At 37.8% G+C, this 23,351-nt stretch overlaps 1 protein-coding gene across 1 annotated transcript; it reads right to left on the minus strand.

Annotated features, from left to right (window-relative positions):
- Positions 1–1,710: 1,710 nt before the first annotated feature.
- LOC139120180 (tolloid-like protein 1) lies at positions 1,711–17,574 on the minus strand. The gene is made up of 14 exons (XM_070684340.1): positions 17,483–17,574; positions 16,660–16,827; positions 16,086–16,232; positions 15,818–15,992; positions 14,063–14,229; positions 13,047–13,286; positions 12,135–12,191; positions 7,790–8,003; positions 6,907–7,079; positions 6,041–6,274; positions 5,361–5,495; positions 4,629–4,842; positions 3,547–3,716; positions 1,711–3,114 (listed from the first exon to the last, which is right to left on the minus strand). Exons 2-14 carry the CDS (start codon positions 16,763–16,765, stop codon positions 2,357–2,359), a joined length of 2,790 nt encoding a protein of 929 aa, XP_070540441.1. The 5' UTR covers positions 16,766–16,827; positions 17,483–17,574; the 3' UTR covers positions 1,711–2,356.
- Positions 17,575–23,351: the final 5,777 nt, after the last annotated feature.

Genomic DNA, 23,351 nt, shown 5'->3' on the forward strand with positions numbered 1-23,351 from the left:
CATTTATGGCTTTTAGCTGGCGAAATTTCGATTACCATAATTTCACTGGCAGGTTCAAGGTCTGTTCTACGCAATGAAGTAATACATGATTTTACCAAACACATAATGCCTCCCCCCTTTTCCTTGTGAACATGCTTTCTATCCTTACGGAATAAATTATAACCGGACCCCTGTAACTCTGAATCCTTAACTGATTCATTTAACCATGTTTCTGTGACACAGATACAATCGTGCCGATCACCGATTAGTATGGCATCGAGGTCTTTGAGTTTATGTAATCTGTCTTTCCTACGGACAGTTTTGACACTCCTGGCATTGAGGTAAAGAAAAGTCAGTTTATTGACATTACTAACATGACTTGCAGATGATTGGTAGTCACCGTCATCGGAGATGGAACTGTTGTCCGTGTCACGGCTATCTGTAGAGACGTTGAAGTATGAATCACTGAACTGTGGAAGTTGACATGATTGGCAGAACCATTGTTGAGATGAAACTGACAAATCGTCGTATTCACACAAAGGCATATCAATGCATTTAGTGTGATACCAGATGTCGCAACCATCACATTGTATGCCACGCTGGTTACACTTGACAGGTTTCCCGCACACTCCACACGGACATTTTATTGGGCCCGGGTTAAGTTGTACATCTCCACTCATGACGATTGACAGCAATAAAGATACGAAGTTATGCGGCCGCAAGCAATAGTATTTTTCTGACAATTGGCAGGCTCGCTAAGATGACGAAAACATGCATGTGGTTCAGGTATAGGTATTTGATGTCAATGGATTTGCATAGTGCGACCATCGAGACATCAACAGGTGCTAGTAGCTCTTCCGCCCTGCGCTATCAGTACGAGAAAATAGACTATGTTGGCCAACCACGATATTCAGGATAGAAAATGCCAACAATGTAAGCGTTGCTCCGAGTATAGCCATTTTGACGTTAGTTGAATGAAAAATTAGTTTGACGTAACAAACGTGAAACAGTAGAGAAATAACGTCGGCAGGAATGCGAAGTCACAAGAAAGTTAATGGAACCTTTTAGGCAATTTGCTGGATGGTGAATAGATTAAAACTGTAATTATTTTGAAGTAATGTTCTGGACCAGTATGACCACTTTTTGTTGTTGAAACTAACTTGCCTCCGTAGCCGCCTTGAGTCGGACTGCTGCTTGGCACTGTATTTGTAGAGTAGAAACAGTTTTCGCACAGGTAAAATTCAATGCACTCGGTGCACTGAAATATGGTTGAATCCGTCAAAATGTTTTTCAGGCAATTGTCACAGAATAGTTCCTCAGTAGACATTATCTATGAAAGTATATGAGAGTACCTTGTATGTATAGCAGACCATTCGCTGAAGACTAATTTTCAACCAAGTTCGCTCAAGGTCCGTTTGAATGCGTGGCAGTGTGAATACAATGGCAGACACAGAAACACGTGTTGTTCCGCGTTAACTTCTCCGTTGCGAGTAGGTGAAGATAAAATGTTCTCAGAAGTCGTTCAGGAGATGCTAAATCATCCACAGATAAATAGGACGGTTGCTTGAAGCAGTTAGTAGCTCCTAGTAGGGAAAACACGGCGAAAATCGGCCAAAAAAGGACGTTAGACGAAACTAAACGAGGAGCAGCAGTAGAACACGTCTGACCACCACGATACGGAGATGTTGTAAAAGTACATATTTAATGTTTTCTATTTATCAATGACATTTGTTTATTCTAGGTGGGGATATTTAGTGCTGTTCCTTTATTTCACTTAAAACTGGAGTTCATCGTATCAGTTTACCAATGGATGTAGGTCGATAAATCGACTAAGGCATTTACAGATTCGATCTGAAAAATCGAAAAATATAACAATGAGACGGAAATACAAAGTGGAAGCATATTTTTGGTAAAAGATTATTTGAAGGAAGTGAAGAAAAGTCAGGCAAGCTAAAACGGTTCCCTATTGCGACAGTTTTTAAATCTGAAGTCCTACATCAGAGGAAACTATTATTGCGATTTGGTTGCCTTTCATTCCAGATAGCACTTCTTTGACCTATTAATATCATGGTGGTAGGTAATATATGCTTGAAGAGAGGATGCTTTAATATCAGGATAAACTTGAACTCTATGTCATCGACAAGACAGGGCGTTTAGTAATGCTAATTCATCGAAATAGTTTTACCTCATTGAAAAGCCTAAGGAAACACGCATAATCTTGATCATGGTGAATATTAAAATGAATCGATGACAATGACGCTGTTCGCATAAGTTTGCTTTCGTCGTACTCTTCTTTGCAATACTGGATAATAAATGCGTCGAAAGATTTTACTAATTGCTCTATAAATCAGCGAACTCCACAACTCTTGTCTTAGTTTTAGCCGAGTCTGCGCTTGATATCGTAATCAATTTTAATAGTTTTCCAAAACCATCCATACAACCCACGTCTAGGACAGTCTTCGCCACCGGTCCATAAGTTATCGCTGGCAACCAAGCCAACCATATACCATTTTCCTTGGTGGTACTTTGCGAAAGGGCCTCCGTTATGTCCATAACAACGATCCCCTCCGTTATTTCCATCCGTGTAACGAGCACAGTGATAGTTTCTTTCAACAAACCAGTTGTCGAGTGTGCTTTGAGTACACTCGTCCCAATGTACGATTTCAAGCGGAATCCGCTGCAAGACGCTGCTGTCTGTGCCGTTTTTATAGTTCTTGCCCCAACCAAACGTGTAACCGATCGTTCCCGCCTTTTCCCGGATTCGTTTGATGGCCTCAAAAGTGGGAAGGCATATTGGACGAACATAAGAGTTAAAATGGACTCTCCTATCTAATTTCAATATGCAAATATTGTAATCGAAGCCAAAACACTCTTGAAGGACGACTACATAAGAAACTTCATGTTCTTCAGTAAAATTACTAAATGTTTTTCCAAGTTTAACATGCATCTGCTTGGTGTACCATTTGTTCATTGTCGTGATGACCCAGAAGTCATTGAGAAGGGCACCGCTCGAGAAATCGGCGGTGTCGGTGCCAGAGTATATCATGGCCATCCATGGTGCCACACCGGGTGAAATGTCAAAATTAGTTGTGTTACTGTTCGGAAGCTCATCCTCAAAATCAACAATGCCACAACCTGCACAATCGACAAAGTTATATCATTTGTCAGTCATCTACGTGGAATTGTGCTTATTTGTTAAAATGATGTTACAAGACTTACATTACTTTGAATCGATGTTGATGCAAGTAGGCTTTGGTTTTGTTGACAAAAGCCTAAACGTTTTAGATGATGGTATAATAAAAAAAATTCACTTTACCAAAGTCTAGTTCATACTAACAGAATTTGCTCTACGTACGATCGCACGGTAATTTATCGCGTTGGTTGGATATCTGCCAACATAAAGCTAACATGGCAGGCGATTATGAAACGGATGTAACCGTGAGTAACGAACGTAACGCAACATTATTTTATTCTAAGACAAAATACACTGCACATTTTCATGAACCTGGCCGTACTCTTTGTTTCATACAGCTCTACTAGATTGAAGACATGTACATTGTGACAAACCTTGGTCAAAACGAATTTGATATCCACCATTCCCACCGTCACCATTTTCAGTTTTCAACGTTAAGGATACTGTATCACTATGAGATATATAGGTCATTGGCGTGGTCACCTGACACACTCGTCCTCCCAATTCTGAGCCATCTTCTCCACTTGACATTTGTAAAAAGTCTCTGAATGAATAGATAAGAAGATTGATAATACACAAACAGTCTTGTCCGTCAGCCTGTCTGCATATTTGTCTACCTGACAGTGTCTGGTGAATTTTACCCGTACTTACACATACATATACTATGACACATACAGGGTAGGGCGCAGGCGCGTTTACATTAAACTGACAATGGTTATAGCTCTTGATATTTTCATCGATTTGTTTTAGAAAACGAGAAGATTCCCGCCTTTTCTCCCAAGAGTGGTGAGATACAGAGTAATAGCCATGCCAAAGCCGTGTATGCAATCATGGACGGTCTTGTTTCTGGTATTTTGATTCAGTATTCAATAAAATCGCCGACAACTGACAAACATTCAAGTGTAAATGCCATTTGATTTTTAAGCAATGATAAAGCAGTCCAAGCGATGGTATACCACGAGATTTAGACAAGTTCATATATGCACGAGCGATAGCGAGTGCATATATGAACTGGTCAAAACCGAGTGGTATTCCCTCGCTGGGTGTGATTTATTGCTATTTATATCATAACGGTATATTGGAATTCAGGCATTGGACGTCAAAAAAAGGACTGCTGCTCAAGCCGAGAGCTCGCGCGTCTTCCAAACGTAGTATATCACGAACATACCGCGGTTCCTTTCACGTCAGGTCGCTGAATTTACGCCATCAATATACTACAATGATAAAATACACGATACAGGTTGTGCTGACAGGACTAACATTCTGGATTCTTACGTCACTTAGGGAGCAACATAACTTGAAAATACTTTATTTTACAGCCGGAAGGTAGAAAGTGGAGAAATTAAGATAGTCTCCAATTATTTTTATTTTTCATCAAATTTGTGGCATTGCAGAAGTGTAATTCATGGATTTTAAGGATAAATATTCACAGACAATAATGACAAATATAACTTACACACATCTCAAGTTTTCGTCCAGAGAGGGTGTGACGCTATTCGTCGGATGAAGAGACACGTTGAGCAAAGTCACCCGTACAGGTAAACGAGCCAAACTTTTAATCCGCCATTCACACGTCTGGCCTCCAGGATATCCATTGTTTCCCCAAGGGTTTACAAGATATCCAAATTCTTCGATATACAGATCTCCGGACGGCCATTGGCATTCAATTTCTGTGAAATGATTGGACGGAGAAAGTTTTCCGTAATTTGACAGAGAAATTATTTTATTTGTGACACACATTTCCGACAAATTCTCACTGAGTTTAACGCGTGACCACCCACACAACAAAAACAGTCATAAGATACAGTTATCGTTCACTTCTACCATTTGCACATTAGGCTTTCTGGCTTAAGCGAACGGTAATTACATATTTCAATCATAAAATTGATGAATTAAATCGCTTGGGGCTCAAACGCTTGTATGCCATTTTGGTGTTGTATGTTGCAATCGTTATTTTCAAATGGTAGTAATTACACTAATTAAAAAGTATTAGGAATTGATGTACATAATTATACACTGTCATTCTTGTCACGAGACATTCAACCGGGAAGTAAGTTTATGTGGCGCAAACAAGTACATGTTCTGCGCTTGAAAATTGCTCAGGGCTTTGAACAATTATACATTTGTTACTTTCGCTACTCAAAGACATCACAATAAAAAAAAATGAATAACTTTACACGTACTTTACCTTTCTCCTGGTAAGAAATGTTGAAGCGAGTGTAGCGGTAGAAATGTTGAGGTATATGGTAAATCACATAGACCATGTCCGAAGGCACAATCAGATTTGGACTCAATGTTTTTCCGTAATAACGAACCACGTGTTCTGGAATATTTTTATAAAGGTACAATATTAGGGCTTGTTAAAGAGTGCATTTCTTTGGAGGAATTAGAAACGCCTAGAAAGAGGCTTACTAAACGTTACATTCAGTTGTTGTTTGGTTCAGTCGACAACTTATGATTAGGTACACGTATAGAGTAGTGTGGAGAAGCATCTTTCGTGTGCAAAGCTCCGTATATTTTATCGAATGAGTGTCTAAGTGCTTTTATTTATAAGACAGAAACACGTCGTCAGTTTCGTCGAACGGGGTAACCGGAGGACTCTTCTGACACACACCTCCTGGTATTACCGGTTAATAGAGACCGATGATTAACTGCCTTCTTTCTATTTGGCTAAAAACGTCAGATCCTGTGCCTGCCTTGAGTCATATATTATTGTGTGCAGTGGCGCATTATGGTGGAGCAGAGATTCCTTCGAAGATACAAAGAACGAGCACAGTTTTAAAGGGGTTGCACGTCTTTTGGCGTTTACATCTATGATTTGTCAAGAAAGAATCATCGATGAACCTTTCAGACATAACGTGTTCTTACTTTTGTCTTCTCCTGCAAGAACATCAACATACGTGATTGGCTCCTCTCTGCTAAAATAGGAATTCTTGAGATTCACAATAAAGTCTATGCCTAGGACGGTGAAATTTAGCATCAGTGCTGAATCCTTGGAACCCCTGACTTCAAAAGTACAATCTCCAGTCAAAATATTTGATCTTGGGGTCCGTTTCCTGACTTCAACTATTCCTCCTGGACCATCGTACACTTTGTGGCATTCTAATAAATCAAATTTGCAAATTACTGTAAGTAAAAACAGGCAAAAATTCACAGCATGGAAACCATAATGAATGACTATGCAAGGAAATTTTCATGAGCTGTCCAAAGACCTTAAAAATATTATATTGTACGTTTAATTGCTAACAAGTAACGATGGTAGGATGTTATACGGTTTTCATGTTAAAATGTTATTGGTGCGATGGCTTAACGTATGTACGTACGTACATAAGCACATAGATACATAGATAATACATAGTTATATAGAGTGGATTCGTACATACATACATCATACATACATACATACATACATACATACATACATACATACATACATACATACATACATACATAACTACATAACTTCATAACTTCATAACTACATACCTACAAACATAACTACAAGCATAACTACTAGCATAAATTCATGCATGTAAGTATGCATGCATGCATGCATATCTGCACAGGTGCATAATTGTATTTATCCGTAAATGAATGTATAACTGCATGCATGAATACAATGAACACAATACAGGTAAATAAATAACGATTCTTTTCAGATAACACGGAATAATCTTCGGCAAACTCGTTCTTTTGTAATTTAGTATAGTGAAACTGTTTTATATCGGTCTTACTTGCGTTATACTGCATCAAAAATCCTTTGTCCTGCACACTTTCATCTGTTCGAAAGCGAATGGACAAAGCATTCCTTGGTGTTATGATAATACTCGGAACATCTCTGCCGCAGAAAATACCGATGAGGGGATCCTCGAATGATGACCCTTCTCGTACTTCAAGGTAATCCTTGCTGAGATAAGTAGAAAAGAAGATATACATAGCTCTTGAATCAATAGGCATGTCCTGAAGCCTTCATGCCTTCATTCTGGCAATTCAGTATCTATGCGTTCACCACTTCGATGGAAAACAAACTTTCAGATTCTCCTTACGTTGATTGAATTTAGTACTAGAGTGAAAATGGCACTCGAGAGTAAAGAAATGTTTGTAAAATTACGTTTCGTTTGCAAAACATACAAAGTATGCAAGGATGTGAGATCAACAAGGGGTCATGAAAAATTTCTTTTGTAGCAAAACACCATCACAAAAGCTGAAATATTACTTCAGCGATATTCAATGATGAATGTTTGAAGCAATATTGACTAAATAGCGCCATTACAGTTTAAGCTACAGTCTTTGCATCACAGAGACGGTTACAGTAAGTTACAGTAGGTCCAATAAATGCATTTTTAACTCCATACAAGCAGCGCAAGAATTCAAATTTTTAAGCACGAGGTGAAACATCTGTAGTTATTAGGTGTTTCACGATTATACAAAGAGCCACATAAGACCTCTACAGCAGAATGATTGTGATTGATATTTTTTATTTGAATTGTGTCTCTATTACAAACACAAAGCAGACCTGACGACCCCTGAAAGAGTGGGATAAACTGGAGGTGGCACACAGTGCCAAGTTGCAGCAGTAAGTTTAACGTAAAAGCACGGTAACTTCAAGTTCCCTACCTGCATTGTTCTTGATTGTGTTGTTGTCTTTCCAACTGAAAGTCCTGGAAGCTCAAAACGATATTTGCGTCTGGGTTGTTTGTGATGATATGCCACACGCAATCCTGATTGTTGGGATACAGAGCGGGATAATTAGGAGATGCCATTTTGCCTCGGTTTTCTTTGAAGGTGACAAGGGTGGGAACTTCACAGTTGAAGAGTTCATCCTTTAGTTCTGAAAAGGCAATATGTGTACATCATTCCGTTTTTTGTAAGATTTGCGAGTTATCCTTGAACGATATCATTTTGATTAGATTTATGATTCTAGTTATGAGTTTTTCCTCATATATGTTGAAAGCATTGAGCGGGTAGTACAATATACGTGGCTCTGGCATACGGTGTATGAATTGGTTTGTAACTAGCTCAAAAAATGCGTCTATCATTGTAGCGTCTGTTGAGTTTGAGCAAACGTTATGATATATTCATTGTTCCTCATGATATTTGAGCTGCATCTTTCAAGTATTAAGAAACAATATCCTAAATATTAACTACAGATCTCCGATAATATGTGATGTTGCAACAAATGTTACGATTTCTTTGTAATATGACAGCAGACTTCCTCCATACACTGTGCTTTGCTAAGTTAAGAACCTGTCTTTTTGTAGTGTGAACACTGTAAAGTTAAGTGTTCAAAGATAGAACACCAATTAAACGCCTTTTTGTAACACTTTTTGAACGCGTCTAGACGTTCAGAAATTTAACACTTACGTGTTCAACCAACGTTCAATTTTTGAACACACGTGTGCAGATTTTGAACGCTACGTGTTCATCAGACATTATATTGAACACCATGGTGTTCCATATCTGAACACACGTTGCACATGAAATGTGTTCAAAAAATTGAACGCATTTACGCGTTCAAAGGGCTGTAACACTTTTTGAACGCATGGACGCCGTTCAACGATAAGTGTGTTAAAGGCTAGAACACATGATGCGCGCTTGTTGAACACCTTTAATTTGGGCGTTCAGGGGATGTTCAAGCCTTGAAATAAAATTACAGACCACTGATATTCAGTAAAATTATTTTATTCTAAAAATACACAAAGCATTTCTAGAGTAAAATACAATAATTTACTGTAAAATGGGCAAATAAACATTACCAATTTGTATGTAAAGTTTCTCAGAGGAACATACCAACGGTGATAACACCCCCCTATGATAACATAAGCAATAAAAATCCCCATGAACACTGTAGATCGTTTTAAAAAATATGAACAAAGTAATGACAAAACAGGTTTTACTTAAATATTGTGGATTACGTTTTAAGGTTCAACTTGTTTAAAATGTACAAAAAATCATCTGAAAAAGCTCAAAATTTGGCTTACTTATTATGTTGAAAATACATATATGTATGGAATAATGCATACTTCATTGTTGTAAGATGGTTTCTTAAAGACATTTCCTCTTGTATAGACAATTGTAAATTTTGAAGAAAAAAAAGTTAGTCAAGGCTTCTCTAGTGCACATGGTATATAGTTGTCCACATTAAAGTAAACACAACATGTCAAGTTGTCAAAGTGTCACAGTAAGGCACAACATGCAGAAAGTGGGGAAAATTGGTGCTTGGCAGGGTAAAACCTATTTCCTTGTCCAACAAAGTCCTTCATAAACAAAAAGTTTGTTTGTTTGTAATATCTTTAAATAAACAATGAAATAATTGGTGACATTTCAAAACCTACTCAGAAATTAAAAACATATTCATAAAGACCTTTCAAATTCTGGTGTACCTTGCTATTAATTTTTATACAAATGTTTGTACCAAAAATGGTAAAATCATCCTTAAAATAAAAAATGTGGAGTTCATCATAACGTATATATATAACATTCTGGTAATCCCTCATATCTTAAAAATGTCTGAAATGTCTTTAATTTCTTAAAATACAAAGTTCCAAATTTCTGCATAATTTGAACAATCTGAAAAAGGCTATCAGTAGAGATCTATGTCCTGAATATCAAAGCTGTTCAATTAGCAATTTTGAAGAAGATTTATAAAGATTTGTTGACCAAAAATGACGAAAATTGCCATGAAATATAAACATTTGAATATTTCATCACAACTAGCACATTTTGACTACGGTCATTCCTTGGGACATGTTTACCAAATATCGAAGACGTCAGTAAAAGAGAAGAAGATTTTTGCAAAAACTAGCAAAATTAGCCTCAAAAATGTAAATTTGCATAGTTCATCATAATTTGAACATATGTGATTAGAGTAATCCCTGGGGACCTGTAATCCAAATATTAAAGGATTCGTACAGGCTGTTTTGAAGAAAAACCTGGGATGTACAATTTTGAGGGCAATGCTACACATCCACCTATTTAGCTGACGGCAAAGCTAAAAACCAGTTGCTAAGAACAAGAGATGTGTTGAGCTACAATATAAATTTCTCTTAGTTTTGGTAGCATGCTATGATCAACTAAATGTTAGAAGGGCATAAGCTTCCAAAGACGTGAAGTCTCCTTTATCAGATGCAAGGGGGAATGAAAAATTGAAGCAGAAAGTGACAGAAACTCAGAGTGAAAATTTCAGAAAATTCAGTAATTCAGAGTGGACATTTTACTCTGAATTTTCCGTCGCTTTCAGCTCTTTTTTTTCATTCCACCCTTGCATCTGATAAAGGAGACTACACGTCTGTGAAAGCTTATTCTCCGGCAACATTTAGTTGATCATAGCATGCTACCAAAGCTTAGATTAATTCAGAAAAAAATACAGAAACTTATCAAAATTCAGTTACTGACCCTCGGAAGTTTAAATCTAAATTAGAGATGAACTGAGGTTCTCAAGCTTGTTTCCAGACAGCTACCTGTACACTCATCTTCTTCATTATCTGTACCACCAGCTTCTGTAACAACTCTTCGATTTTCAGTTATATCCAACTTTTTACATCCTGAAAATAATGCAACAATAGGTAATATGGCGAGATGAGACTTTAAATGAAAGACAAGGAGCTGATTAGGTTAAGGAAAAGGGGAGACTTTCATATACAGTGCCTCTTTTCAATACTGTTACAAAATATTGGCTTCTTCTTGTCATCAACTGATTAAAATAAAAAAGCCAAACTCTCCTATGCTGAAACAATACATTGTATACTCTACAATGTTTAATTGATTTTTTACATGCGATTGTCTCTACTAAAAGACATGTGTTAGCTGTGATTACGCAGCGGTACTATGCAAGGCGTATCGATCGCGCTCAGGTCAAGGGTTATCGCTACAGTTGTGTTGCAATGACCCTTGACCCGAGTGAGATCGATCGATAGGCCATGGCCAAAGTACCACTGCGTATTCACAGCTTGTTGTTGGTATACCAGCCACTAAAAGAAAAAAGGTTTCTTCACGTAGTTAAGCTATTTCAAAGTACAATACGATTAATTTCGAAGGATATTAATACAGATGCTTCAAAATCTAATACCTTTTACTATTTTGGAGAGAAAACTTACCCTTTCTGGTCTTGCTTCCGCACGATCACGACTTCAGGGTGCGCTTACAAGAAAAATGTCGCAACTTCCGTTTTGATGCATCATGGGATAGGAAAAAGCACCAAACTTACTGAACACCAAGTGTGTAGAAATAGAACGCCTCTTGCACGCCGATGTTAAAATTAAAACGTTCATGATGGTTTTCTGATTTTCTTTTCAAATTTTCAAAATTTCAACACGTAATAAATGTATAAAATTATTTTGTATACTTTCTTTTTTAGAAAAATCATGCTTTCAGCAATTGTAGACCGGAAATATTTTTCACTTAGTGTGAAATTCGTTACACCAAAATCCGTGTACGTTTGCCGGACAGCGAGGCAGTAGTAAATTTAATATAGCCATTGTAAAGTAAAAAAAACAAAAGATTGTTAATTGTTTCACAGTATTGTAAAATTTCTGTGATGCTGAGTTTTTGAACACTTGAAGGAGATGGTTGTTAACACTACGTGTTCAGGTTAAGAACACCATTGTTAATAATATGAACACTAGTGTTAACAATATGAACACTAGCCGTTCAAATTTGAACACCGACACGTACATTTTGAACGCGTAAAGACGCGTCTAGCGTCCGTCTATTTTTAGTGTGAACCAGAGCGAGACACTGACATCACTGTATGGTAACAGTTCACAAGACACATTAATTCAAGCACATTGTTTCAACAGAACAAGTGAAAGGTGTGCCCACCTTCGGCGAGTGATAGACGGTTGGAGTGAACATTTGTTAAATCAAAATACTCCTGTATTACTTATCTTTTTACCTCCGATGTATCGTATCTGAACCAACAGCGGAAACAACGACAAGGTAACACGAAGTTGTATTTGGTTACCTGATGCTCTTACAGCGGAGGGTACTGGTATATTCCTTTCGTAGAGACCAATACGTTCTGAAGAGAGATTAACAACATTCATGTATTGAACTGTCTTGTATCGATCTGAAATGTATTACATTTGACTAACACCCCATTGCTTCTCTAACATATCTTTTCTTAATATACTTCATTAAGAATAATTGCTCTGAGACTGTATAACTCCTCTTTCGCTTCTTACACGGCTCACAGGGAAATGCAGGACGGCAAAAATCAGAAAAAAAGCGACAGTACTCTAATTTTGAGTAGACCCCCACCTCAAGCTTATCGCCCGAAAGCCTATGGCGTAAGCCGAATCGTGATGACCATCTGATATGTGTCGATGTACTAGCGTTCTTGTGTCATAGTAGTTATTTGAAACATTTGATGTCACACTTTAAAGGGACACAGTCGTCGGAACTGCGCTCAAAGGTCGTATGGAACCCATCATACGACCAATGGAAACACTTTATCCAAGGTACGATGGTGATTGATGAAAGTTAAAAGATGTCTGTCATAATCTACGTCGTATAATTTAAATGTTGCAGCTATGATAATGAGGTACCTCTAAATATCGTACAATAAACACATTTTTTGTGAACAAGGAACACGCACAGGCGCAGTTCCGACGACAAATCGGACTGTTTCCCTAACATTTAACCCTGTCATACGTTACGCATGATGCTTTTCAATTTTATTTTAAACTCTCATTAATACAAACTGTTCCTGTAAGCCGGCGCGCTTCCTTCTGATGCGTTATTAATTATACTTTTTGATAAACATCGGTGTGGCACGACTCAGTACGTAACGTATCGTTTCACTTCGTCATTGATAGTGTTACTCGTTTTTATTGTTACCTATCAAAGTCACTATGCTATCAAAATACTGACTTACCTCCTGTCAGTAAATCTATCACTTGCATATATCCACTATTTTGCCAACTCTCTTCCCTGGTGATATTGTCAAATCGCAGTACGGCTATATATCCCGCGGGAACGGTGACGTTGTACAAACATCCCGTGTACCGAAGTCCGCCCTCGTTTCTAAAGGTTGGACCTCGATAGGTGAGAGTCTTGTGTCGTGGGTCCGTTTTGATAACGCCATGAAGTGACCAGAATATGTTGAACTCGCAAGCTGTACAGAATACAAAACGGTTTTAATACATAGAGAAATTTTGTTCATAACGATGACATCTATACTTCCTCTTCGTAATCTTTGTGGAAATTCTATCTGCTTTGTACTGCACGCAAATTATAGCTACATCAAGATATGTTTTCCTCCTCAAGTATTTGAACCATGAAAAAATGCACAAAAAGTCTAATAATCTACTATCATTAAATTGGAAATCATAAAATCTTATGATTTTAAAACTTTAGTCTATAGTCCATGCCTGTGTTGGTCTTTCTTTTTTCTACATAAAACAGTAATGATTTAACTACAAGCTTTGTATTATAGTTGGAGTAAATTGTCAGCCTCTGTCATGTCGTCCTAAGTTACTTAATCATCAACAGTACACAGAATTTTCATTTCGCGTCATAAATACAGGACCCGTTGAAACAGCCTTTCTTTGTGATAATAGTGTCGCGAAGAAAACCGATAAAAACTACATTTTTTACATTAAGAATTACAATATTCCTTAATCTTATTGTCAAGATGCTACATTAGCCAAAATTCAAAACATTCGAGACAATTATTTTCAAAACAGAGAAACCATGGCACACTGAACCTGTTTTCAAGACGAAATCATCTATATGTTCTCATATAAAATTATTATACATAATACGTTTGTCTCGCCCTTCCGAAAGCGGTACAGAAATCTTTTCTATATGACGGATCTATGATGATCTCATTGTAAAGTAAAAAAAATACTCACCACCACTATAGGACAAAGAGTGTCAAAACTATCAAACCTGCAAGATATTCTGCAAAGAAACTACCCCTTTCTCCATCATCCTTCGTCTTAAACTTGATGTAAATGATCTCATGGGTAAATACCCTGGGTATACGATTACCGCATGAACGAGTCACCAGCGGAGAATTTTCATCAGCGCCGCTCCTGATTTCGATATATTCCTCCCTTAAAATCGGAATGCATGAAGCGGTAACGTGCAAACAAATATTAGTCTGCTAGAGAAGGATGACCCAACATGCACACGCTAGGGTTACGTGTTTATGAAACTGCTGGCGTGTTATGTTTTGATTCGCATGAAGCAGTGTTTCTACTCTGAGAGCTAATTAAAGTAAGTATGGTTGCTACGCGACTGGCGACACGATGCCATCTCGTCGTACTTTACGCATAATCTCTTGTAATTCCAGTGCCTTTCACCTAGTTACCGAAACTGAGCGTATGAGACGGACACATTTCACGAACAAAACAAACGATTAGCTTGAATATCACGACACATTCCAACGCCACCGATTTATTGATTAATTACAGTCAACCCGCATGGGAAGCCGCTCTGTCTAGACTGAGAGATACACCTGATCTACAATGTAACTGTTTTTATAATTTCAGGTAAGAGATAAAGAGCTGAAGGTTTTCTCAAAAGAAGCTATATAAAAAGCCACACATTTTGCTGCAATGCACCTCAACATTACAGAAATACACAAAACACACACACCGTAACATACTTAAAAATTTATTTTTGAACATAAATGAAGTGATCATAATTCAACGGGCTACGTTTGCTTCTGCTCTCAACTCTGTGAAATGAAAAGTTAATATGAAACTTTAACCTGGAAAGGAATGAAATACACAGGGCCTGAATATGTCTACTTCGAGATCTAACATGAACCTCAAATGTCTGTTGTCAACGCAAGACACGAAGTCTACTTCAAATATCACTGCGGACGAGGATGAAAGCTAAAAATAAAATGTGAATTACGGACTAGCGTAAGCAAAACAGAATCCATATTCCGTAATGTTCTACGTGGTATATATATATATATATATATATATATATATATTATATATATATATATATATATATATATATATATATATATATATATGCGGTAATAAATTCTTTTTAGCTTGAAGCCGAAACAGTAAGAAAGTTACATTGTAGATCAAGTGCATCTCTCAGTCCAAACAGAGCGGCAGTCCCATGCTTGTTTAGTGTAATTAATCAATAAGTCGGTGGCTTTGAAATGTGTCGTGATACCCAAGCTTATTGTTTTTTTGTACGTGAAATGTGTCCGTCTCAAACGCTGAGTTGCGGAACCTAGGTGAAACGCACTGTATTAACCACAAACAAAGTCTCCAAAAAGTCTAACACCTCTGAAGCTCATTTCAATATGAAAAGGCCATAGTCTACCGAGACGACCATGAAAAAAGGCATGCTGTGTTGCTAGTCTGTCCTCTACTTTTCTGTGATGACCTCAAAACAGGGTTAATTTTCAATATCATTTCAGCTCAATACATTATTTCTCGGGTCTAACTAAGTCTCGTTGTAAAGGGAATATCTCAGCATACAGACCCGTGCTGGGAAAGAACCTCAAAACTGAAAATCTAGCCATTTCAAAAGTGCATATTTGAACTAAATTTCATTTTGATCAATTCAGCTGGGATCGTTATATAGAGTTTTGTATTTGAGAGATGAGCATTTGCCCTTGCTGTATGCATCGCATTGAACAAATGAAAACATTCTTCTCGTGCATATTACCTGCAGTCAACACTGTCGAAGAGATTAAATTGCCTGAATTCCAGCACAACATTGATTTGCACTTTCTTGCGCGGATAAATAATCCACACAAACACGGCTTGTTCCTCAAGTTCTGCTGAGTTGATATGTTTTACCGTCCGGCTGTCACCTTCTAAAATTTCCTTGAACCCGGTTTCTGAATAGTACAAATCACATTTTCAAGTGTACTTAAAAAAATCATTCTCTCGTGGCACTCCGTGATCCATCCTTTATATATTTTTCCACTCACCCACTACTGAATATGTGGCATGGAGGCCTTTAAACTTGTCTGGATACCGTTCATATTCTAAGTTCAACTGAAAGTACAGCCTGACCGCATTCGTCTTTGACAGAATCGGGTGGGCGTCCTTGTCCGAGAAATAAGCATTGATGTCGTCTGAAAACCAGAAGGCGTATGACGGAAAAACTGTTCAATCATGATAGTCAGGGTAAGGCTTTGTGAAAACAATGTTAGCAAACATTGAACAGAAAATTGAATGAAACCTGTTTTATTGTAGCCGTGTTAGTCAGAAGAAGACACCACCGTGTGACTAGGTTTGAATATCAAGTCACAAAGGCACTCATCCTTCCATATGCACCTTGGTCACACAAAATACTAAAACAGATTGTGCAATATCCATAATAGAAGAAAACAGCCCCAAAAAACAACTTGTCTTATTCTTTTGAAAAGTTCTAGAATATAAGCTAGCTTCAAAATTTACTGATAGAGGATAGTCTGATAACAATTTTAAAGTCTGCCATGAATTGAAAAGAAATTTCAGTAATGGTACTATTATGCATTAAAATAATAAGATATTCAATACCTCCAGTAAATCCTTCAAAAATTATCACTATGCCAGTAACCGTCAGACTGAGAACTGGAAACTCCATGTAAATGCGATGATTCTCGGGTGCTTGAATGAAATACATGGCTTTGTTTGACTTCGATTCAATAATATCACCAGTTGTAGCATTGATGTAAGTGTAGGGTCCTGATCGGGAGCATAAATATGGCATATGGGGTTAATAAGAGATTTAATTTCTAAAGCAACAACATGCCAAAGAAAAAACGACAAGCGCAAAATTATGCGAGAGGACCAAGCTTATTATGCTGCCACTTTCAGCGGTGGACAAATATCAACTTTTCGACATTGTAACCGGATATGACATATGTTGTAAATCATTCTTTCGAAGGATATTTTGAACAAATTAAGTTCAGAAGTGAATTATACCTATTCTTTATTACCTTGTTGATATAGTTTTTTTTTTAATTTCTCCTTCCATAATTTATCTGTCACTCATCGGTTACTAATTCCCTTCAGGAGAGCTCCCCATATCCCTTCTCCAAACAGAAAATCTCACTACAACCCTATCCCCTATGCAAAGGTCCCTACAGTGTTATTATATGTTGCTAATATCTGCTTTCCTCTTTCCGCCGGCAAACTCAAAAACATGACCAACTAATACTTTACTCGTCGGCATATAAGGTTTCATCAGTAGGATCATTATCAGAAATGTGCACGTGCCTTCTTTTCCATTGACGTTTTCAAAATATTACAAATTAGAGATGTACAGAGAAAGAATGCACAGCCAAGCTCAAAATTGATTAATTGATGAAGGGCGAGTTCTATGCACGCCATATCTCACCTTCGTTGTAGGTAGCTATAAAACCCTTGTGTCCTCCAAGGTTTTCACCACTTTTGAATTTTATGAACAGATGCTTTCCGCTTGATACTATATGCCAGGAGGAGACATGGAACCACAGTAACGTCCAAAACTAGGGGTTCCTGCCTCATCATTGTCACCATCAAACACTTCAATAAAATGTTCCCTTTAAGAGAAAATGAAAAATATGTAGATGCACGAAAAATAAAAAAATAAAGGTGGTCGGTCTTGCATTTCATTGAGTGGATGTATATGCATGTATTAGAGTTTCTAACCAAGTATATATGCAACTTTTTTGGAGAAACTTCTCGTTTGCGTAAAACTTGTTTCTGTGTCTCTCAGTGACCTTCTTTAATAGTTTGTTTATGCATATGTGGTAGTTGTCAGTGAGTGTAACCGCCGCCCAATAATCGATCATGATGATTTAGGGATTTCTAGGTCTTACAAATTATCAAGACGAAACAAGAGAACAGATAGACAACAAAATTTGACGGGATACCAATCATGTGCAATAGATAAAGTTAAAACCAGATTCTTTTAATGCTCCTATTGCAGAAAATGTGGAATGTTGAAAAATTTGAAAACCACATAATGTACCTCAAATACAATATTCTAAATTTTGGAAGGCAAAACATATTGTATATTCCTCAAAAAGGTACAATTCTTCCGCCTTTATACGTGATGGAATATTTTTCAAAACATGTGCACCAAAGTAGTGTTGAAGTTTACCTGCACTCTGCAGATTCGGCAATGTCAAATTCTTGAAAGATCAAAAGTATTTTATGTGACCTTGAATTGATTGTCCACGTGCACTGCCTCTCACTCTGATACGCATCTGGAAATCCAACGCTGGACACGTTACCTGTGGCGTGTTTGTCCCATGAATTAAACAATGCTGGTGGCATGCCGATAAAAATTGTGAAGTCACAAGAGCTGGCACCTGGAAAGTTTAACCATTATAAATTCAACTCAGTGCTTAAACGCTGATATTCACCTTCGTTGTGATATTGTGCATACTTATTTGTATTTGTTGACTTATGTGGTAGGAACTACAATTTAAAATTTCAGATTATACTTTCTGTGTATAAAATGAAACGAGTAAGAAGGTCAAAGATAAAATTGCCAAATGTCGATGTGAATATTTAATGCTCATTCACGATCTAAACCATCTATCTTCTTTCTAAGACCATTATTTAATATTCTCTCTTGTAAAGATACTACTTTATCCATTTGACCCTCATTTGCCAAGATACTCACGCACCTATTCAGCCGGTCGATCACTCTGCCGTGGACACAGATACTGACTGGTTGAATGATTTTTGGAATACATTACTCATTCAATCATTCATCCATCCATCTCTGAAAATGTTCATTTACATTCTCAGCCAGTCACTCACTTCTAAAATAACCCTTCACTCACTAACCCACCTAGCTGTCCGTCCGATCACCTTTTCGTCGTGTCACATAAATCCACTTACTCACTTACTCTATCTCTCTTCTTGTTCATTATCTATTACTCCCATCCACAAACCTAACTACCAAATAACAATATCTCACTAAATAGCCAAGTCCTCCCACGACCTTACCTTCATTTCGACCAATTATCACTCACTTACTCATCAACCCACCCTTCTAGAAAAATAAAAGGGCGCAATCGATCAAACTTCTTTTTTGACAGATGATCCTAAATCATAATCCCTCGAGTTCATTGTTTAGTTATCAGCTCAGTCGCTATCAGCACACCTGCCCGAAAGCAAAATGAAAGTCGGGCAAAGAAATGGGAAAAACGGTAGTTCTAAAAATAACCTGTAACCATATCGAGATTATTGGGCTTAATGTGAAGATGCTTACCCAGGGCAAAGTAGAAAGCTTGAAATCCTTTGGACATGACGTCATCATTAGTATTTGTTGTTTTGAATGAAATTGTAAGTCGAGACTCCTTAGAGATGATATTAGGTGCATAGTTGCCACAGTAACGGGCGATAATAGAGGACTCTGTAGCAAAGAAGAACACAATTAACATATTGAGCGTTACAGTAATGAAGGGACACATATGGTGAATAGCTCGAACACCACAAGGGAATTGTACTCATCACAAAAGATGTTCCCAAAAAACCTTTAAGAGGGGTTCTTCTAACTGTACTAACCATTAGAAAATCCGTCACGTATAATTATCATATCAGATCCGTCGTCATCGTAATCAAAGTGACAGTTCCTTGTGCTGTAGACGTCCATGAAGTTGAACTTTAAGCGAATGCGATGTCCGGACGGAACTTCGATGCGCCATTCACAGTACGTGTCGCCAGGATAAGGTGAGGGATATCCAAGAGTCTCAATCTTTCCCTCTAAACCCTCCAAATAATGGTAACAATCTGGATATGAAATTGAAACATACAATAATGCCACATTATGAACAATTTGTACTTACGAGAATTGATCGAACTCTGATCGTAATCGATTCAAACCGGACGATTACCGGAGTCGTTTGCAAACTTTAAGGAAAAATAGTGTATTAATCATTTTACACCAACATATGCTTTTCTTTACTTAACTATCGATTTGAAATAAGTATTAAAACGAAGTGGCAAGAACCGCCCGACACATCTGGTAAGCATGTTCCATGATAATTATGTTTACAATATCAGAGGACGTTACATATTATTACTACTGGGGGCTCATACCCGACACTTAGTGACCAATTATCAAAATTGACTTAAATCATGGCTGATGTAGAACCCACCTCCAACTCTGTAGTTTGCCGTGAATATAGAATCACTGTTTCTGTCTTCGATGACGAGCCTAAGAAACCACGGTCCGTATCTGGTGATCACTTTCGGAATTTCTGTACCACAGTATCGGCCATAGAGAGGGGACGTCTCTCGTTTACCCTTTCTTATCTCAAGGTAGCTCACACTAGATTTTTTTTAGGAGGAAAGAGATGAATGGCGATTGTCATGATCTTAGTGTATGCTGTAGTCAGGATGTGCATGTATGATACACACCATGGGTCGCTTTTTACTTTTATATTGTTTGAAATTTCCTATTGTCCTATGTCGGAAACCATTACTCTCTTACGCGCAAGAAAAACAAATAGACAGCAGTGATTTAACTTTACTTTAATAAGGTTGAAAAAGTTGTGCGGTTCAACAACAGTGAGTATGATACACCATGGTTGGGCATGAATTATCGAGTGAGATAAGCAACAGATGTGTGTTAATAAGGCCTTAGCTATAGTTAAGTTGTTTGGACTTTGCTCCAGTTTCGGGAAAAATACAACTAAGGAGAGTGATACACATAATAGTCAAGTTCTTGTTCTGTACGAATTATCAATACATATCTGTCTCACATGCGATATCTAAAAATTAATCTTAAACCTGCACTCTGCGTCTGACGTTAGATTAAACCGGTCAACGACGATGGTAGCTGCGTCTCCTCTGCGAGGTTTGATCTCCAGTATACTCGGCCAAAGGGGACTCATTTGACGAGATAGCTAGAGTTCCCGACAATCTTCGCCATTCATTGGCGTTCAGACATGGTCCCCATGAAATTATTGACTGTATACCTGGAAAAGTTCATTATCACGTTTCTGTCACAGCAGATAGTGATAAATTTCACTGTCGCAAGCTTCTGACATGACGTCATTTGTTGTCAAAATTCAAAGTCATGTGCGGTGTACGCGCAATCGTTCGCACCATTTCTCTCTGTGCAGGTCCAACTCTGCATTGGAAACTAATAGAGTTGGATTCAAACCATGAAACTGAATGAGTTGAAAATGTAAACCATGAAATCAGAACAAATATGCTGAAAAAATAACAGAATGTGCGGCTAATAACCCCATTGAAACAGACACTACAGTAGCGACTGTGTTCTTGTTTTATAACAAAGTTAATGATTGATTAATAACTCAGTTAACTTAATTTTGTTTCTCTCCAATGACTAGTCTAAGAATGCTCCATCTTTTGATTCGTAAAATTCGCCACTGCCTGCGTCGCTTTGTTGAAGAAAATCTGAGGAAATCCAAACAGCCGTCTTTGGATTTAAAAAAAAAACACAGACAGACAGAAGACCGATTGTACAACAAAATAGCGAATCCAATTTGTGAGCATCGACGCTAAAAGCTATATCTAGGAACATGGATATCGGGCGAAAAGCTGCTTGATGGATAATGACATATATAGAAAATTTAATCAAAGTAATACCAAAAATATGAGTTGCTTTTCCTTAACAACAGTACAATAATTTCTGTCAAGAGGGCTATTGTGGGAGAGCTGTTTGAAAATAGTTTTGATTGTTTAAGAACTGAAATACTGACGTTTCATTAATGATAAACTGTATTAAATCAAAATCTTTCGATAAGAAATCCATTGTATCGCTGTAAAGTACGCCCTCCTATTGTTTACAGTTCGATATTGTCGAATTGTAAAGATCGATGATGGACTCCGTGACTTTACAATCGAGATCAAGAGGTACTGATGTTCTTTAGAAGCACCGATTAACCACTGCTGCATGTTCCCTCGAATACAAAATCTACGGCCTTCACACAGTCAAGAACTGGTAAAGAACCTTGGGTTGCCTTTAGCTTATCTCCGATACACAAATCATACATCGTTGCCAGACTCAAATTATCAGATATAATACCGTAGTTGGGGTTTGAGATTCAATACTTTTGGTTTGATTTGTTCACTTACCTGTAACGGAGAGCAGGAAGAACAAACATATGCATGCAATCGGCGACTGGTACATCGCTAGGTGACCTTATTAGATTGGTTGCAACTGTGCGACAGTGCATTCAGTAATCGGATGTGAAGTATAATGATGAATGTTTGCTAAAAGGTCAGTCAAGATGTAAACAAGCTACTCGAATCGACACCACTGATAAGCTCTCGCTGGCGCATTTCCAGTCCCTATCGAATAATGTTTGTATGCTTTACTTCGGCAAAAGTCGTTCTCACCGTATAGCCTATCGACCTCAGTATCGGGGTCTTCATTGTTCTGTGACCTAAATAACGAGCTGAATCAAGTAGCCTTTCACACAGGAATATTGAAAATACGGCTAGTTTTCAAACTGGTTCGAACCCACCACATACGGCATCAGTCGCCTAGAGGAGAGGCAACAGAGAGAACCGCTCGGCTAAATCTCCACTCTCAAAAACAGAGTAGTTCAATAAAGTTGTTACATCTTTCTGACTGAGACCGCTCCACACGTTGTAGAGTTCGTGAAGCACTCACGCACACACGCTTACTATCATACATCTCATACATAAACTTTATCGAGAACTTTAAACTGGGCGAACGATAGACCTTGTGGATTAAAACTAAATCATTGGGGCTCGGAAGACCAGGTAAATTATATCACAGATATCAACATATTACTTACTTTCCTCACTCAGGTCAGTGTTACCATGGTCAATGGTATGAACTTTTCAACTCTGTGTTATTTTGATCGACACTCTCGTTATTGAACCTAGCCGTTCAGTACTTGCTGATACACTGTCGTGTTGGTCACGGAGCGAAGAAAGAAAATGTATGTGTACCCCAGCAGCACATTTCTCTTTTTGCAGATTTTTCGTCGGCAGTGCTGAAAGAAGCCACTGATGTTATTGAGATATTACGGATTAGCTCTCTGTAGATCTAAGTTTACAACGGATATATTCAACGGATGGCGTCATACCCCAGAAACAGTTACTGCAGCAACACTCAGTTGACATCTTTTGAACACAGGCGGCGCCCTAACGTCAATAGTTGTCGACTTCGTGCTTTTTCAAAGGTAACATGTCGGCAAGAGATGTTTGTTATCGTGTGACCGATAATGTTTCTTCCTAGCTAATTTAAAGTAACACTTCACAATGTA

Source organism: Ptychodera flava, chromosome 20 (genome assembly GCF_041260155.1).
Source record: "Ptychodera flava strain L36383 chromosome 20, AS_Pfla_20210202, whole genome shotgun sequence".
NCBI classification, from domain to species: Eukaryota; Metazoa; Hemichordata; class Enteropneusta; family Ptychoderidae; genus Ptychodera; species Ptychodera flava.

Excerpts from the sequence above, each read along its gene's own strand:
- LOC139120180 (XM_070684340.1), bottom strand. The coding sequence starts at position 16,765 with ATGTATTTCATTCAAGCACCCGAGAATCATCGCATTTACATGGAGTTT. Across the intron at positions 7,080-7,789 it reads CACAATCAAGAACAATGCAG|CAAGGATTACCTTGAAGTAC; the intron begins GTAGGGAACTTG and ends TACTTATCTCAG. Across the intron at positions 5,496-6,040 it reads TCTTGCAGGAGAAGACAAAA|AACACGTGGTTCGTTATTAC; the intron begins GTAAGAACACGT and ends AAAATATTCCAG.